Source organism: Palaemon carinicauda, unplaced genomic scaffold (assembly GCF_036898095.1).
Source record: "Palaemon carinicauda isolate YSFRI2023 unplaced genomic scaffold, ASM3689809v2 scaffold511, whole genome shotgun sequence".
In the NCBI taxonomy this organism is placed as follows: Eukaryota; Metazoa; Arthropoda; class Malacostraca; order Decapoda; family Palaemonidae; genus Palaemon; species Palaemon carinicauda.
The window spans coordinates 72617-88260 of NW_027171775.1; the positions used below are offsets into that span (position 1 = coordinate 72617).

General features: G+C 43.3%; 1 protein-coding gene across 1 annotated transcript; it reads left to right on the forward strand.

The window, feature by feature from the left end:
• Positions 1 to 4047: 4047 nt before the first annotated feature.
• On the forward strand, positions 4048 to 6073 carry LOC137637061 (uncharacterized). The gene has a single exon (XM_068369367.1). It carries the CDS (start codon positions 4455 to 4457, stop codon positions 5637 to 5639), a length of 1185 nt encoding a protein of 394 aa, XP_068225468.1. The 5' UTR covers positions 4048 to 4454; the 3' UTR covers positions 5640 to 6073.
• Positions 6074 to 15644: the final 9571 nt, after the last annotated feature.

Genomic DNA, 15644 nt, shown 5'->3' on the forward strand with positions numbered 1-15644 from the left:
AAATTTTAGGATTTTCCTGTGTGTGTTTTTATTCCTAAACCTCCCTACCTGCAGGAGTAGACTGCTGGGCCGTCTTAGTGCGTGAACGCAGTAAGAAGGCTCCCCAACAGCTATTTGTGCAGGGTAGTAAACAGCTAAAAAGAGCCAGTTTCAGCACTGCTCTAATAATAATAGGATAGTCAGTGTTCTACCCATATAACTAACAAAATTGTTTTAATTCCAGATTCTTTATTTCACTTTTTACGACTTCCACTATAACTTTGCTTGGGGCCTTAGGGCTTAAAGGGTTGGACAACCCCACCAGGCACACTGTCTGTCTTTCTGTATGATCCTTGATGATCTACTCACCCTTCTTCAAATCAAGGACTTATCTTGGAGATCAGTAAATGAACTATATGAAATCGTGCTAGAAGCCCTGGGCTCTGGTGAAATAGAGATGAACCCTGACCTGCAACCCTGTCTAACGGAACTGGAAATGGAAGCCGAACAGGAACGGATGAACAAGGAACGAGAACGGATGGAACGTGAACGCATGGAACGAGAACGGATGGACCAGGACCAGGACCAAACAAACCGCAAAAGGACAAATATTGACAACGACACTGATGGAGAAGGAAACCTACCTTGGCAGGAAGTAAGGAGAAAGAAGAAACTTCCTAGAAGGAACCAACCAAGGAATGATGTGCCTACCCAGCAAGGGAACCTCACCGTAGGAAGCAACAACCAGCCAGCTAGAGAGAATAAGACCTATTTCTTCAGGGTCTTAGCTGGAAACCCATCAGAGGCCTTCAAGGCTATTGCTGCCTTTGAAAATAAACATAAAAATATACAAATGATTGCCAAACCAAACAGGCAAGGGTAGTGGACCATATCCACCAGGGACACAATAGCCCTGATAACCCTATGGAGCACCTCAGACATTAGGCTACTAGAGCTTGAAGAGGAGGAAAAATTAAAAAAAGCAGTTGTGGTTGGCTACCCAACTGACATGATGGAAAGCCACCTATTAAAATTACCTAACATCACTGCAGCAGAACGCATGCGGAACAAGGCAGGCTTCCTTACCAAAGCCATACTAGTAACATTTAAGGGTCCACACCCACAAAGAGTTGATCTAGGCATCTTCGGCAGCTTCAGGGTCAACAAGTATTACCCTGATCCCCTCAGATGCTACAACTGCCAGAAGTTTGGGCATCACAAGGACCAATGCCAAGCAAAGGTCCCAACCTGTGCAGTCTGCAGCCTTAAGCACCCCAAGAAGGCTGCTGGAATACCCACTGTAAAGAAGTGCTCTAATTGCAAGAAAGGGCATACAGCAATGGCCTGGGGATGCCCTGAAAGGGTAGCAAGGGTAATTGCTGCCCTCCCCAAAGACAAAAGGGACCCATCAAGAGGAAGAGCGGCCCCCAAACCTCTACCCGGGAGGATATTCTACACCCAGGATGAGCTAAGCAGGCACTCCAACTCCAGAACCAGATCATTGTCAAAACCCAGAGCCAGATCTACCTCCAGGGCTCCAACTGAAGGACCAAAACCACTGCCCAGGACCATCTTCATAAAGACCACGGTCCTAAAGGATAAACTGACTGAACTAGTCACACAGGCCGTGACTGGAAAAATCAATGCTGAGACAATTGCAGCCAGCATTGAACAAGTCCTAAATGACTTGCTCTCCAAGAATAAGTCCTCCCAATCCCCCTCTCTTGCTATCCAGGAGATCACTTCTCACTCCTCACCAACCACACCTACCATTCCATCACCTCAATCACCCGTACCTTCCACATCCTCTACTTCAGTCCCCACACCTATCATACCACTCACCCCATCCATCATCCCATCATCCACTCTCACCCCATCCACCTCATTCACTTCATCCTCCGAGGTCAAGGCAGTTGCCTTTGCCCCTAGGGACCCAAGACAGTACTCTTTAACCTACACCATGGAGTAAGAGTTCTGAACTGGAACTCAGCCGGTGTTAGATCAAAGATCTCCTCCCTAATTGCAGTATGCAAAACTGAGAATGTAGATGTCATCCTGCTACAAGAAACCAATCTTCCAGCAGGAAAGAAACTAAAAATCCCAGGTTACAATGCCTACATCGCACCACAGATAGGCACAGACAGAGGCCTAGCTACATTAGTTAAAACTAGCATACCAACAACAAGGTTACACAACCCTATTCCCTGTGGCACCAACATAGAGACACTAGCAGTAACAATAACATTACTGAATCAAAAAATAGACATATACAACATATACAGAAAATTACATAGGGAGGATACAGGAGAATTACAACTAACTCAACTCTTTGCTCACACAGAAAGAACACCAACAATTATCTGCGGGGATTTTAATGCACATCACCCCATACCTACATCCCCATCAATGACAAACCCCTCAGGGGAACACATAGCTTTCGCCCTGGATGAATTTGAAGGAGTCTCCCTCCTAAACACAGGGCAACCTACACACATAAGAGGTGGTAGACTGGATCTGACTTTTGCCACAACAGCCATTAGACATCTAACCAAGTGGCAAGTACACTCAACCCTGATAAGTGATCACTTTGCCACAGTGACAGAATTGGACTTGCAACAACTACCTCCAATCCCACCACCCCCACCAAGATGGAACCAGGACCTAGCAGACTGGGTCTGCTTTCAAACAACCATAGAGGAATGGGCAGCAAGCTACACTCCCTCAGAGGACATAGATCAGCTAGAAAAAGATCTAGTTGATGCCTTTCACAATGCAGCCAACAGAGCTATGCCCCTGAAAACCACAGGAAGCAACTATACATACAAAGACTCCTTGTACTACTGCCCAGAAATCAGGAGTTTGAAAACCAGACTAAACAGAGTCACAAAAATATACAGAAGAAGGTCAACAGTAGAAAACAGAGAACTACTGCAAACAGTCAAAACGGAAACAAATAAAAAAATCCATGAAATAAGAATTGAAAAATGGATGGAATGGTGCTCAAACCTGTCAGGGTACACAACTCTAACTGAGCTATGGAAATGGCTACACAAAATAGCCGGAAAAAAGAAGACTCCAATTGCCACACACCCACAGCCACAAGAGGAGGCAGAAAGAATTGCAACAACCTTTGCAAACAGGACATTGTCAGCTAATCTCTCCCCTGAAACCAGAAGGCTACAGGAGCAACTGGCGCCAGCCAGGTGGGAAGAGATCAACAGAGCCTGCCTACAGCAGGATGATACTGACACCCCTTACACAGTTGAGGAACTAAGAGCAGTACTTTAAGCAGGAAAGGATACTGCACCAGGGGCCGACAAGATAACCTACACAATGATCAAGCACATGGGTCCAGCAGGAGAAACCGCATTCCTGAGGTTATTAAACAAAACACACCTTGAGCACACAAGGCCTCAAGCCTGGAGACAACAAGACACACAACCAATCCCTAAGCCAAAGGATCCAAGCAATCCTAGACCAATAGCCCTAGTATCCTGTATAGAAAAAACAGGAGAAAAAATGGTCCTAAACAGAATCAAATACAAAATCGGCCCCCTACACAAGCAGCTATATGCATATCAGGAAGGACTTGGCACCTCTGAATGCATTACTGAAGTATTAAGCTGCATAAACCAAAACAAGGCAACAATAGTCTTTATAGACTTTGAGAAATCATTTGAACTAGCAAGCCCAACAGCAATGCTGCAATCAGTGGCCGAAAAAGGAGTCAAAGGTCACCTACTAGCATGGACAAAGAACTATGTGCTAGGAAGGCAAGCTAGAGTCAAATTCCAAGGAGTGGTTTCTACCTATCATGAATTGGAAAATGGCACACCACAAGGAGGGATCCTAAGCCCCCTCCTATTCAACATCCTCATGGAAAATATAGCCTCACTCCAACTTCCCGAAGGAGTAGACATATTTGTCTATGCAGACGATGTATGTGTGATAGCTAGAGGAGCTGTCAGGACGATGAAAATGCAAAGAGCACTCAATGCCATCAGCCACAAGTCCAATGAGCTTGGACTAAAAATAAACATTGGCAAAACTAAGGCTGTCAATCAAAGCCCCAAATCCCTTGCAACCACTCACAATAGGAATGGAGCCCCTAGAATGGGTGGACAAATATACATACCTGGGAGTAATAATAGACAAACAACTTACCTTTAGATATGAAATAAAATATCTCAAGGAAAGGACAAATGCCAGAACGGCAGTCATGAGGTACATGTGCAACCTCAAGGAAGGAGCAAATGAACATGTCCAAATGAAATATTATCAAGCCTGTACCAGAGCACTAGTGGAATATGCCTCCCCAGCCCTCACTGGGCTAACAGACATACAAAAAGGAAAAGTAGAAGTATTTCAAAACAATGCTATGAGGCTCATGCTAGGCGCTCCATTATGGACAAGACTGTGCAATCTAAGGATGGAAACCAGGCTACCGACCCTCGAAGATAGAATTGCAATGAGAAATGCAAGCACAGTTGCAAAGATGTTTCTATCAAACAGGGACTCAATCACCAAAAAAAAAGGTTAGAGAGGAACTGGAGAAACATCCTGCAGTTCAAAACCCAAACTCTTATGGCAAAGATCACAGCAACTACATTAGGAGACTTGGGCTGGCCGGAATACTCCTACAACTGAACCCAGACACAGCACAGAGTATCCAACACATTCCACCATGGAAAAAACAAGTAGCAAAATTCAGCTACACCAAGCTCCCAAAGGCAAAAGAAAACTGCACCATAGAGGAACTCAGAAATGCTGCAACAGCAGCAATGCAAACTGCAGAAACCATAGGAGCACAGATCTACTATACTGATGGTACAGTGGATCCAGGAACACAAACAGCGGGAGCTGCAGTTCACTCCTGCAATTTCACAGCATGCTGCAGGACATCAAACAATGTGTCCACCCTGCAGACAGAGCTTGTTGCAATACAACAAGCCCTAAGATACTCCATTGAGAATGAGGAAGGACCAGTAGTCATTCACACTGATTCACGATCCTCAATGCAAGCCCTACAGCAGGACAAAAACAAAGAAAACAAGTCCCTGATAGCTGATATCAAATCCCTCCTATATCAGCACAATGAAAGACACAGGCTAGTAACATTCAACTGGATACCCAGTCACATAGGGATACCAGGGAATGAAAAAGCTGATGAGCTAGCCAAAAGCACCAGACACATCCAGAATATACAGGTGCACATACAGCCTGCACTACAACAAATCAGAAACAAAATAAAAACACACCTTAAGGACAACCTAATCAAGAATCTACACATGTGGGCAGAAAATGGCTCTCCCTCTGCCACTTGGTACAAATGGGCCATGGAGCTAGAACCCCCACCCATAGACAAAAACACCCCAAGGAAACAGGCTGTATGCATACACAGACTCCGGCTGGGTTACAAGGCAAACTGGGAAATCAGAGAGGACATCCAAAGACCATGTGATCACTGCGGTGACATGCCACAACACGCCCTCCTGCACTATTTACTTGAATGCAGGGAAACAGCACAGCTGAGAGGTGATCTACTAGTAGACACCAACGCACCAGAGGCTGGGAAAGCTGCGGCCACACTGGCAAAGGCAATTGTGGAAAGCTTTGACACCCACTCACAGTTGCTTTCAAAATTACCTCCTCTAAGGTAAAGACCTCACATTCACACCTCTCCATCCCATACCTTCATCGTAAGGCCCTATTCACATCATCCTCTGTACTTTCTTAGCTTAACCTACCACTAAAAATCTCTCCGCAGGGACCCTAGAGGAGTAAAGGGTTGGACAACCCCACCTGCATCCTTTTCTCTACATTTCAAGGCCTTACACCCCAGTTTTCATACTACCACTATCCGTGAAATGATGGCCCTCTATCACTAATACCATCTCCTTTTATTTTGATAACCCACCTTATATCTTTTCAGATCACCTACGGGCCGACCAAGGGAAAGGCCCGTGCCAACAAGAAGTGTTGGCTGTAATACTCTACAAACGAACGAACGGCTTGTGTGCATGCTATTTTTAAATTGACAGATTTGATTTTAAATAAGGATAATGGCTTGTGTGCATGCTATTTTTAAATTGACAGATTTGATTTTATATAAGGATAAAGGCTTGTGTGCATGATATTTTTAAATTGACAGATTTGATTTTAAATAAGGATAACGGCTTTTGTGCATGCTATTTTCAAATTGACAGATTTGATTTCAATTAAGAATAACGGCTTGTGTGCATGCTATTTTTAAATTTACAGATTTGATTTTAAATAAGGATAACGGTTTATGTGCATGCTATTTTTAAATTTACAGATTTGATATTAATTAAGAATAACGGCTTGTGTGCATGCTATTTTTAGATTGACAGATTTGATTTTAAATAAGGATACCGGCTTGTGTGCATGCTATTTTTAAATTGAAAGATTTGATCTTAATTAAGAATAACGGCTTGTGTGCATGCTATTTTTAAATTGACAGATTTGATCTTAATCAATGATAATGGCTTGTGTGCATGCTATTTTTAAATTGACAGATTTAAATAAGGATAACGGCTTGTGTGCATTCCATTTTTAAATTGACAGATTTGATTTTATATAAGGATAACGGCTTGTGTGCATGCTATTTTTAAATTGACAGATTTGATTTTAAATAAAGATAACGGCTTGTGTGCATGCTATTTTTAAATTGACAGATTTGATTTTAAATAAGGATAAAGGCTTGTGTGCATGATATTTTTAAATTGACAGATTTGATTTTAAATGAGGATAACTGCTTTTGTGCATGCTACTTTTAAATTGACAGATTTGATTTCAATTAAGAATAACGGCTTGTGTGCATGCTATTTTTAAATTTACAGATTTTATTTTAAATAAGGATAACGGCTTGTGTGCATGCTATTTTTAAATTGACAGATTTGATTTTGATTAAGAATAACGGCTTGTGTGCATAATATTTTTAAATTGATAGATTTGATTTTAAATAAGGATAACGGCTTATGTGCATGCTATTTTTAAATTTACAGATTTGATATTAATTAAGAATAACGGCTTGTGTGCATGCTATTTTTAGATTGACAGATTTGATTTTATATAAGGATAACGGCTTGTGTGCATTCTATTTTTAAATTGACAGATTTGATCTTGATTAAGGATAACGGCCTGTGTGCATGCTATTTTTAAATTGACAGATTTGATCTTGATTAAGGATAACGGCCTGTGTGCATGCTATTTTTGAATTGACAGATTTGATTTTAAATAAGGATAACGGCTTGTGTGCATGCTATTTTTAAATTGACAGATTTGATTTTAAATAAGGATAACGGCTTGTGTGCGTGCTATTTTTAAATTGACAGATTTGATTTCAAATAAGGATAACGGCTTTTGTGCATGCTATTTTCAAATTGACAGATTTGATTCTAAATAAGGATAACGGCTTGTGTGCATGCTATTTTTAAATTGACAGATTTGATTTTACATAAGGATAACGGCTTGTGTGCATGCTATTTTTAAATTGACAGATTTGATTTTACATAAGGATAACGGCTTGTGTGCATGCTTTTTTTAAATTGACAGATTTGATTTCAAATAAGGATAACGGCTTGTGTGCATGCTATTTTTAAATTGACAGATTTGATTTCAAATAAGGATAACGGCTTGTGTGCATGCTATTTTTAAATTGACAGATTTGATTTTAAATAAGGATAACGGCTTGTGTGCGTGCTATTTTTAAATTGACAGATTTGATTTTAAATAAGGATAACGGCTTGTGTGCATGCTATTTTTAAATTGACAGATTTGATTTCAAATAAGGATAACGGCTTGTGTGCATGCTATTTTTAAATTGACAGATTTGATTTTAAATAAGGATAACGGCTTTTGTTCATGCTATTTTTAAATTGACAGATTTGATTTTACATAAGGATAACGGCTTGTGTGCATGCTATTTTTAAATTGACAGATTTGATCTTGATTAAGGATAACGGCCTGTGTGCATGCTATTTTTAAATTGACAGATTTGATTTTAAATAAGGATAAAGGCTTGTGTGCGTGCTATTTTTAAATTGACAGATTTGATTTTAAATAAGGATAACGGCTTGTGTGCATGCTATTTTTAAATTGACAGATTTGATTTTAGATAAGGATAACGGCTTGTGTTCATGCTATTTTTAAATTGACAGATTTGATTTTACATAAGGATAACGGCTTGTGTGCATGCTATTTTTAAATTGACAGATTTGATTTTAAATAAGGATAACGGCTTGTGTGCATGCTTTTTTTAAATTGACAGATTTGATTTTAATTAAGAATAACGGCTTGTGTGTATGATATTCTTAGATTGACAGATTTGATTCTAACTAAGAATAATGGCTTGAGAGCATGCTATTTTTAAATTGACAATTTGATTTTGATTAAGAATAACGGCATGTGTGCCTGATATCTTTAAATAAAGAAAGCTGTTGTGGTAGGCTATGCAACAGACTTGATTGAAAGCCACTTGCTAAAACTGCCCAACATTACTGCGGCAGACAGAATAAGAAACAAGGCAGGCTTTCTTTCCAAAGCCATCCTAGTTACCTTCAAGGGACCACATCCAAAAAGAGTTGACCTACGCACTTTTGGAAGCTTATTGATCAACAAATACTACCCTGATCCCCTCAGATGCTATAACTGTCAGAGGTTTGGGCATCACATGGACCAAGGCCAAGCAAAGGTCCTAACCTTCGCATTCTGCATAGACAAGAAAGCTGCAGGAATACCGACAGTGGCAAAGTGTTACAATTGCAAAAAAGGTCACACAGCAATGGCCTGGGGATGCCCTGAAAGGGTGGCAAGGGTTATTTCTGCCCTCCCCAAGGAAAAAAGGGACCAACCTAGAGGAAGAGTGGCTCCCAAACCTCTACCTAGGAGGAGGTTTTACACTCAGAAGGAGCTAAGCAAGCACTCCAGATCCCCATCCAGAGCTCCAAAACCTGCAACTAAGGGGCCAAAACCTATGCCCCGAACCATTTTCATTAGGATCACTGTCTTAAGAGAAAAACTCACAAATCTAGTCACACAGGCAGTGACTGAGAAACTCAATGCAGAAGCTATTGCAGCTAGCATTGAACAAGTCCTGATGGACTTCGCCTCCAAGACAAAGTCTTCCCAACCCCCCTCTCAATGCTATCCAGGAGATCACCTCTCATTCTTCACCAACCACACCTACCATTCCATCACCTCAATCACCTTTACCTTCCACATCCACCGCACCAGATCCCACCCTTATCATTCAAATCATCCCATCTACCACCCCTTCATCCACTCTCACCCCATCCACCTCATCCACTTCATCCGCTGAGGTCAAGGCAATTGCCTTTGCCCGTAGGGACCCAAGACAGTACTCTTCAACATACAACCAGGTGTAAGAGTTCTTAATTGGAACTCAGCCGGAGTAAGATCGAAAATGTCCTCCCCGATTACAGTATGCAAAACCGAGGATATAGACGTAATCCTGCCACAAGAAACAAACTTAATAGCAGGAAGGAAAATCAAAATACCAGGTTACAATGCCTACACAACACCACAGATAGGCACAGACAGAGGCCTAGCTACACTAGTTAAGACAAGTATACCAACAAGAAGGTTACACAACCGTATCCCTTGCAGTATCAATATAGACACACTAGCAGTAACAATAACACTACTGAATCAAAAAATTGACATATACAACATATACAGGAAAGTAAACAGGGAGGACACAGGAGAGATACAGCTGCCACAACTCTTTGCTCACGCAGAAAGAACACCATCAATTATTTGTGGGGATTTTAATGCACACCACCCTATTTTATCATCCCTATCAATGACAAACCCCTCTGGAGAACACATAGCTTTCGCCCTAGAGGAATTTGAAGGAATCACCCTCTTAAACACAGGGCATCCAACACACTTAAGAGGAGGCACACTGGATCTGACTTTTATCACAACAGCAATAAGACATCTAACCAAGTGGCAAGTACACTCAACCCTGATTAGTGATCACTTTGCCACAGTAACAGAATTGGAGATGCAACAACTACCTCCTATTCCACCACCTCCACCAAGATAGAAACAGGACCTAGCAGACTGGGTCTGCTTTCGACTAGCCATAGAAGAATGGGCAGTTAGCTACGTTCCTCCAGAGGACATAGATCAGCTAGAAAAAGACCTGGTTGAGGCCTTTCACAATGCAGCCAACAGAGCTATGCCACTAAAAGCAATAGGATGTAACTACACATACAGGGACTCCTGGTACTACTGCCCAGAAGTCAGAAGGTTTAAAACCAGACTAAACAGTCACAAAAATATACAGAAGATGATCCACAGTAGAAAACGAGCGCTACTGCAAACAGTCAAAACTGAAACTAATCTAAGAATCCATGAAATCAGAATTGAAAAATGGATGGATTAGTGTTCAAGCCTGTCAGGGTACACTACTCTAACTGAGCTTTGGAAATGGCTACACAGAGTAGCCGGAAAAAAGAGGAAGACTCCAGTTGCCATACACCCACACCCACAAGAGGAGGCTGAAAGAATTGCAACATCCTTTGCAAAGAGGACACTGTCAACCAATTTTTCCCCTGAAACCAGAATGCAACAAGAGCAACTGGCACTAACCATGTGGGAAGAGATCAACACAGCTTGCCTACAGCAGGATGTCACAGACACCCCATACACAGTTGAGGAACTACGAGCAGTATAAAAAACAGGGAAGGATACTGCACCTGGAGCTGACAAGATCACCTACACAATGATCAAACACATGGGTCCAGCAGGTGAAACTGCATTCCTAAGGTTGTTAAACAAAGCTCACATTGAGCACACAAGGCCTCAAGCCTGGAGACAGCTAGATACGCAACCAATCCCAAAGCCAAAGGATCCAGGAAATCCTAGGCCAATAGCCTTAGTATCCTGTATGAAAAAAAAAAAAAAAAAAAGGAGAAAAAATGGTCCCAAACAGGATAAAATACAAAATTGGCCCCCTAAACTAGCAGCTATATGCATATCAGGAGGGAAATGGTCCCTCTGAATGCATCACAGATGTATTAAACTGCATAAAACAAATCAAGGCAACAATAGTCTTCATAGTCTTTGAAAAAGCCTTCGAGCTAGCAAGTCCGGTAGCAATGCTGCAATCAGTAGTTAAAAAAAGGAGTCAAAGGACGCCTACTAGCATGGACTAAAAACTATGTGCTAGGATGGCAAGCCAGAGTCAAATTCCAAGGACTGCTTTCCACCTATCATGGATTGGAAAATGGCACGCTGTAAGGAGGAATTCTCAGCCAACTACTATTCAACATCCTCATGGAAAATATAGCCTCACTCCAGCTCCCTGAAGGAGTAGACATATTTATCTAAGCAGATGATGTATGTGTAATAGCCACAAATCCAATGAGCTTAGACTAAAATGATAATTTGATTATAAAATAAATTTTTGAATATACTTACCCGGTGAATATATAATAGCCGACGTCTCGGACGGCTCGACAGAAAAAACACAAAAACTCGCGAGCGATCGCCATGAAGGTTGCGGGTGTGCCCACCAGCGCCAACTATCGGCCAGATACCGCATATACATGTAAACAGCTCCAGTTCTTCTCATCCCGTTGGGTCTCTATCGGGGAGGAAGGGGAGGCCTTTGATTTATATATTCACCGGGTAAGTATATTAAAAAATTTATTTTATAATCTAAATATCATTTTTAAATAATAAACTTAGCCGGTGAATATATAATAGCTGATTCACACTCATGGTGGTGGGTAGAGACCAGTATTAATACAGTTTACGGCGTATATGCTTAGAGTTTTTGACAGTTATATCATAACAAAACCCAAATAAATATAGGTACCTGGTAAGGAAGCTGACTTTGACGATTACTCTGCCTTGTTAGTCTGCTTTCCTCACGAAGCCCAGCCATCCTCTTAGGATGCTGAAAGACTCCCAGGAGCTGAAGTATTAAGGGTGGCAACCCATACAACAGGACCTCATCAAACCCCTAATCTGGGCGCTCTCAAGAAATGACATTGACCACCCGCCAAAACAACCAGGATGCGAAAGGCTTCTTAGCCTTCCGTACAACCCAAAAACAAGATTAAAAACATTTCAAGAGACAGATTAAAAGGATATTGGAATTAAGGGAATGTAGTGGTAGAACCCTCACCCACTACTGCACTCGCTGCAACGAATGGACCCAGTGTGTAGCAGTCCTCATAAAGAGTCTGGACATCTTTTAAGTAAAATGACGCGAATACCGACTTGCTTCTCCAAAAGGTCGCGTCCATAATACTTCGCAGAGATCTATTTTGCTTAAAGGCCACGGAAGTTGCTATAGCTCTTACTTCATGTGTCTTAACCTTAAGCAAGCAACAGTCTTTTTCACTCAAGTGAGAATGAGCCTCTCGGATTAAAAATCTAATAAAATACGACAAAGCATTCTTTGACATAGGTAATGATGGCTTCTTAACTGAGCACCATAAGGCCTCAGATCCACCTCGTAAGGACTTGGTACGAGCTAAGTAGAACTTAAGAGCTCTAACTGGACACAGTACTCTTTCAAGTTCGTTGCCTACGATCTCTGACAGGCAAGGTATATCAAATGACTTAGGCCAAGGACGAGAAGGCAGTTCATTTTTGGCCAGGAAACCAAGCTGAAGTGAACATGTGGCTTTATCTGTGGAAAAGCCGATGTTCTTACTGAAGGCATGAATCTCACTGACCCTTTTAGCCGAAGCCAAGCACACTAAGAAAAGTGTCTTGAGGGTGAGATCCTTCAGGGAGGCTGAATGTAATGGCTCAAACCTGTCTGACATCAGGAACCTTAGGACCACGTCTAAGTTCCATCCAGGAGTTGCCATACGACGTTCCTTAGAGGTCTCGAAAGACTTAAGGAGATCTTGAAGATCTTTATTATTGGAAAGATCTAAGCCTCTATGTCGAAAGACCGAAGCCAACATGCTCCTGTAGCCCTTAATAGTGGGTGCCGAGAGGGAGCGAACATTTCTCAGATGTAAGAGAAAGTCTGCGATTTGGGCTACAGAGGTACTGGAAGAGGACACAGATGCTGACTTGCACCAGTCTCGAAAGACTTCCCACTTCGACTGGTATACTTTGATGATAGAAGCTCTCCTAGCTCTCGCAATCGCTCTGTCTGCCTCCTTCGAAAAGCCTCGAGCTCTTGAGAGTCTTTCGATAGTCTGAAGGCAGTCAGACGAAGCGCGGGGAGGCTTTGATGAAGATCCTTTACGTGGGGCTGCCGTAAGAGATCTATCCTTAGAGGAAGACTCCTTGGAATGTCTACCAGCCATTGAAGTACCTCTGTGAACCACTCTCTCGCGGGCCAGAGGGGAGCAACCAACGTCAACCTTGTCCCTTCGTGAGAGGCGAACTTCTGCAGATCCTTGTACGCATTCCCACCATTCAAGATAGTCAACAAGTCCAGGCGAGACCAGTCCAGTAGAAACGCGTCTATGTGGATCGCCTCTGGATCTGGGACTGGCGAGCAATAGATTGGGAGCCTTTTGGTCAACGAGGTGGCAAAGAGGTCTATGGTGGGTTGACCCCAAGTCGCCCAAAGACTCTTGCACACGTCCTTGTGGAGGGTCCATTCCGTGGGGATCACCTGACCTCTCCGACTGAGACAGTCTGCCAAGACGTTCAAGTCCCCCTGGATGAATCTTGTCAACAGGGAGATGCCTCGATTTTTTGACCATATGAGGAGGTCCCTTGCGATCACGTACAGCGTGTGGGAGTGAGTGCCTCCTTGCTTGGAGATGTACGCCAAAGCTGTGGTGTTGTCTGAATTGACCTCTACCACTTTGTTTCGAAGAATACTCTCGAAATTCATCAAGGCCAAGTGGACTGCTAATAGCTCCTTGCCGTTGATGTGCATGCTCTTCTGAACTGAGGTCCAAAGACCCGAGCATTCCCGACCGTCCAGAGTCGCACCCCAACCCAAATCCGACGCGTCTGAGAACAACACGTGGTTTGAGTTCTTGAGTGCTAGGGACAGACCCTCTCTCAGACTTATGTTGCTGTCCCACCAGTTCAGGCATGCTTTCACTGGCTCTGAGACTGGGATAGATACAGCCTCTAAAGTCTTGCTCTTGTTCCAGTGAGAGTCTAGATGGAACTGGAGAGGGCGAAGGTGAAGTCTCCCTAGCGAGACAAACTGCTCCAGGGATGACAGAGTCCCTACGAGACTCGTCCAACTTCTTGCTTAACAACGTTCTCTTTTCAGCATGAGTCGGACTTTGAGCAGGGCTTGTTCTATTCAGGTGGCAGACGGAAAAGCCCGAAAAACTAGACTGCGAATCTCCATCCCCAAATAGAGAATCATCTGGGATGGAATCAGTTGAGACTTTTCTAAGTTGACCAAAAGTCCCAACTCCTTTGCCAGACCCAACGTCCAGTGTAGATCCTGCAGACAGCGATGACTGGACGATGCTCTGAGAAGCCAGTCGTCCAAGTACAGGGAGGCTCGAATTCCCGATAAATGAAGGAATTTTTCCACATTCCTCATGAGCCTCATAACACGAGAGGAGCAGGACTGAGGCCGAAGCACAGTGCTCGAAACTGGTACACCACATTCCTGTAAACAAACCTCAGAAACGGTTGGGAATCCGGGTGTATAGGAATGTGGAAGTACGCATCTCGCAGGTCGAGAGAGACCATCCAGTCTCCCTCTCTGACCGCTGCAAAAACGTTGAGCGCACTGACGTCCAGCACTGGCCTCCAACTTCCTGTATGCTTTGGGACTAGGAAGAGACGGTTGTAAAAATCGGTGATTGAAGGTCCGAGACTTTCACCACCGCTCCCTTCTCTAGCAACAGAGACACTTCGTGATGTAGAGCTTGTCTCTTTGACTCCTCTCGATACCTGGGAGAGAGGTCTATGGGAACTGTTACTAGAGGAGGTCTGCGTACAAAAGGTATTTTGTACCCCTCCTTGAGCAACAGAACAGACTCTTGGTCTGCACCCCTCTTCTCCCAGGCCTGCCAGAAGTTGTTCAGTCTGGCCCCTACCGCTGTCTGAGGACGTGGGCAGTCAGACTCTGCCACGGGAGGACTTGGCTCCTCTCCTCTTACCTCTCTTTCCTAGACGCAGGAGTCTCGATTCTGGGTCTCACAACAAAGGATGAAGAAGGAGCTCCCTTGCGAGAAGAAGAAGCCCTCAGGTCATGTGTGTCCTTCTGCACAAGCGAAGCAGCAATGTCCTTAATCAGCTGTTGTGGAAACAAGGCAGCCGATAAGGGAGCAAAGAGCAGTTCCGATCTTTGACAGGGAGTAACTCCTGCTGAAATAAAGAGCAAAGGGTTTCTCTCTTCTTCAAGACTCCCGACGTAAAGGTGGAGGCGAGCTCATTGGAGCCATCGCGGATGGCTTTGTCCATACAAGACATAATAAGTAAGGATACATCTTGGTCAGCAGACGAGATCTTCCTACTTAATGCTCCTAGAGACCAATCTAGAAAGTTAAAAACTTCAAAGGCCCTGTATACGCCTTTAAGGAGATGGTCAAGGTCCGAGGAGGACCAACAAATTTTTGAGCGTCTCATGGCCAGGCGACGGGGAGAGTCTATGAGGCTTGAGAAGTCACCCTGGGCAGAGGCAGGGACTCCCAAGCCGAGAACTTCTCCCGTGTCATACC

What these genes read in the sequence shown, in the direction of transcription:
- LOC137637061 (XM_068369367.1), top strand. Translation starts at nt 4,455, where the DNA reads ATGCAAGCACAGTTGCAAAGATGTTTCTATCAAACAGGGACTCAATCA.